A 4,042-nucleotide genomic window follows, 5' to 3' on the forward strand; every position below is an offset into this window, starting at 1 on the left:
GTGTGTGTGCTTACACACGGCCGCGCAATCAAGCGGACTCTTTCAATGAAAAGTCAATGCAAACGCGCACACCAGAATTCCTGGCCTCCACGCATTAGCGCGCGTTGCTACGCAAGTTTTTAAGTCGTGTCACAAGCTCTAGTCACAAATGGAGAACGCACTGAGTGTTCTGAATGTTCAACCCGGTTCAAGCGCTTACACATCGGCTGTGTGGTGCGTTCAGGAACGCGCTCTACGCGGGTTTATGAACGTGCGCTCACATAGGTAACAGCAGGGAGGAGAATCTTCTTATTGTATTTTTATTATTCATTAGCGCTCCTCCACCACCTACAATAGAGAGAACCTCAGAGCAAAAAGTCAAAGCAGTGAAAATCCCCCAAATCTTGCTCCAGGCTGTTTTGTTTTCACGACTCTGTTCCTTTAATGTCTCTGGGTGTCATATTAATACATCCGGGCTCAAACCGCAATGATTCATTTCTCTCTCATGATCATGTTTGCCACTTCCGGGCTTTGAAGCGGATGCTGCTGGAATTATGTGTGAAAATGTTAAACCGGGTTAAACATTGAGCGCGCGCTCAGCAGCTGGGGGATTGCAATGAGCGTGCGTGGGTGCGGAGCGGTCCGTCACCTGGAGCACAACATGAACCGAGTATGAAAGAATTTGTGATCATTTCAGTATTATGGATAAAGGTTTATTTGTATTGAATCCTTTCTGTTGGTAGAAGAACAGACCGTTGTATGTGAGGGGGAAAAAAATACACATTTGGCCTTAAGATATCTTTAATTCATTGTGTTGGGGAAAAAAAAATGAAATCATGACTTTAAAACTGTGAACCGAATCAAATCGTGGCTTGACTGAAGCGTTACATCCCTAGTGTTTACATAGTTTCAGAGGGAAACTTACTTCCAGTTCAGAACTTCACTAGAACCATTTCCTTATAGTATCGGTGTCGAGCTTTTCCATTGGACTTTTATTTTTTGCATCAGGACCTTGAACCACTGGTCCCCCTTTTAAAGGAAGAAGGCATCAAATCTGGACTTTAAATGTTTGGTCTGACAAGCCAGTAAGAGTTTGGATGGAGCTACAGGTAACTGTAGGGCAGCTGACAACTAATGGTTTCACGTAGGTCTCATGGGAGGGAGGAGGATTACATCTATAGTTAATGGGGTTTCTGTCGGGGTATGCACAAGAGGAATTTCAAACGGTTGGTTGTTTCATGTTTAGAAAAGGATGGCATCCATACATCACTACCACATCAGAGTCCCTGATTGGTCAATGTTCAGCTGGTAAAACTTTTGATGCTTACTCAATGGTCAAGCATTTTATACAGAGCCTGAAAACAGTTGTAGAAACTCTCGTAGCTACACCTGCAGCTTCTGCAGAGAACCGGTCCCACAGAAAACACCAGCCTCCATCATGAAATGTTTGAGGCTTCTTCACTCGTTCAGTTTCAGCTCCACTCAGCAGAAAGCCTCACCTTCACTCTGAGGAGCTTTTCTTTCCTTTGGAGAGCAGAGTTTGAAGGTCATGAGGCTGCAGGTCCCATCCTGCCCAGCAGCAACAACACCATCGCCCACAGCCATGTTCATGGTGGCGCGCGTGTCCGTGTCATGAGCGTGGAGCAGCGTGGCACTGTACTGTTGTTCCCCATCCAGCTGGAGGTCCAGGAAGTGCTGAAACACAAAGCATCCAGGGATATTCCTAAAACAGATTCAGCAGAACCACACCGAGTCACCTTCATATGGAGAGAAAATAGTCTCACAGGATGTGTGTGTGATTCTTGATTTGTAACTAATATAATACATTCCCCGATTAATACAATACATCTCAGAGGAGATTTTGGAGATGGAGGCTTCGGATCAACATGAAAAATATCTTTTTAAGACATTTTAGGTAGCGAGATTTTGGTTAAAACTTCATAATCATAATTAAAACACTAATAAGAACATTTTTTTAAATAAAAAGAAATGTCATGGGTGACTTTAAAGCTATACATCTGCGAGACATGTTTGTATTTAGTTAGTTTTGTGTTTTATAATTTCCAGTTGTAAGTGTGTAAATTCTACTTATTTTTAAGTTTTTGATATGAGCGTGTAAATGTGAATACACAACTGCAAGTGCACACACTTGTGCACAACATGTATTGCATAAGTTACAAATCAAAAATTACACAAACATACTGTGAGACTATTTTCTCTCCATACACTCAGCTTCAGCTTTTCATGTCAGGTGAGCCATCTTTCTGCTCACTGGATGTTTGGGTCAGTACCAACAACTGTCTCTGGCTCTGTTCTAAGACTGATCCACTTCTGTCCATTTGGAATGATCCAATTACTGTTAGTAATTAAAGGGTTTGAGAGAAAGACAACAGGCTTCATGGTCAAGAATCTATTTATCAGACCAACATATTCACATCCGGGAAACTCCTCCTACAGCCGTGAAGAGCTGTAAGTGGGCTGGGGGTTGCTGCAGGTGGACTAGGGGGTCCTACAGGTTCACTGGGGGTTCCTGCAGGTGGACTAGGGGGTCCTACAGGTTCACTGGGGTGTCCTGCAGGTGGACTGGGATGTTCTTACCACTGCGTTCTTGATACCCGTCTTGGAGGCGCCTCCTCCTCCAGCTGTGATCAGCAGCCCGGTGGACGGGTCCACTTTGACCGCGTACAGCGGGAACGGTGACCTGTACAGGTCCGGAATCTTTCTCTTCCCCATGACGCTCCTCAGCACCACCTGGAGGGAAATGTTTTCCCCACATTAGACACAGATCCAAAGTCTTCCCGACACAGCTGTAGTCTCAGTCAGTTCTACAGCTTTTGCTATCACGCGCGCCGGAGTTTAGAGCGGAACGGGACGGGCCTCGCTCCAAACTCCGGCTCGGTTCTGACAGGACGCCGCATGGGTCTCCGTTGGGTCCGTTAGCGCACCTGTGTGCCGCTGCTCCCGGCAGTGTCGGTCCGCCTCTCCTCAGCTCGGTTTCGGCCGTGGAAGCTGTGAGTTTCGCCGGTGAAGTTCGGCGATAAGTGAAGCTAAGCCGTCCGAGGCTCCTCCCACCAACACGACAGCAGATTTCTTCTTCTCTGGCGGAAGTAACGGAAGTACTCCACCTGACGGTGAACGATCGCCCCCTACCGACACTGACCGGTACTGTAAAAATCAGAGACTGAGAAAACCCATTTTAATCAAGCATATTTTATGTAAATGAGCATATTTAGGTAAATAATGAATCTTTCCCGTGTTATAATTGCCATATCGAGTTTCTTCTTCTTTAAAGTGGATCAGTTTGTCTCACAGACTGACTCTCCATCTTCTTTTTTTGTTTTCTAGCTCAGTGATATATGTAACCAATGCTTATTTTTATGTGCTCTTTTTATGTTTTACAATATTTACTGCTGATTTCTCTTAGAAGATGGATAATTTGGAGTTTGGCAAATATTGTAGCAATGTGATAGCTGTTTTGGCTAATTTAGACATTTTTTCCATTTCTTAGGCTAATTTGGAGTTTAGCTAATATTTTAACAGTATGCTAGCTGTTTTGGTAAAATTAAACTTTTTTTCTATTATTATTATTATTTTTTTTTTGCTAAGTTGGCATTTAGCTAATATTTTAGTAAGGTTTCAGTTTCAGCATTTTCAGCTATCAACTTCATCATTTTTGCTAGCTATCAGTTTCAGCATTCTCAGCTATCAGCTCTAGCGTTTCAGTAGCCACATTCAGCATTGTCACAAGTAATGCTATATGTCTAGTTTTTAGTTAGTTCAAAGAATGTGATGGTTAGGATGTGTGCTTTACATCCACTTTGCGCATGACCCGATTAGTCTAATCGGAAAAAATAACCTGTGATTGATCGACAGACAAACTAATCGTTTTTGGCAGCCCTAGTGGATTATGGGTTTTGTTGACAAACAGATCTCAATTTGTGCAACTGATGGATGGTGTCTGCCCATATATCATCACACAGTGTTTACATAAAAAATGACACTTTCACCAACACAGGTAATAGGTATCTCTTAGTACTTTATTTTAAAAATGTCCTTGATTTCC

At 43.3% G+C, this 4,042-nt stretch overlaps 2 protein-coding genes across 2 annotated transcripts in view; one reads left to right on the top strand and one right to left on the bottom strand.

Moving 5' to 3' along the window:
- preb (prolactin regulatory element binding) overlaps positions 1-3,065 on the bottom strand; it is a 9,067-nt gene extending 6,002 nt beyond the window's left edge. Inside the window, exons 1-3 of the mRNA XM_024268120.2 lie at positions 2,925-3,065; positions 2,578-2,730; positions 1,479-1,674 (exon numbers count right to left, since the gene is read on the bottom strand). Coding sequence (XP_024123888.1) covers positions 1,479-1,674; positions 2,578-2,712 — 331 coding nt within the window. The 5' untranslated portion in view covers positions 2,713-2,730; positions 2,925-3,065. The remainder of the gene's footprint in view (positions 1-1,478; positions 1,675-2,577; positions 2,731-2,924) is intronic.
- rbm42 (RNA binding motif protein 42) overlaps positions 3,013-4,042 on the top strand; it is a gene marked incomplete at its 3' end in the record, with an annotated part of 7,318 nt that continues 6,288 nt past the window's right edge. The window contains 1 exon segment of the mRNA XM_024268121.1: positions 3,013-3,141.

This window comes from Oryzias melastigma, linkage group LG16 (assembly GCF_002922805.2).
Source record: "Oryzias melastigma strain HK-1 linkage group LG16, ASM292280v2, whole genome shotgun sequence".
NCBI lineage: Eukaryota > Metazoa > Chordata > Actinopteri > Beloniformes > Adrianichthyidae > Oryzias > Oryzias melastigma.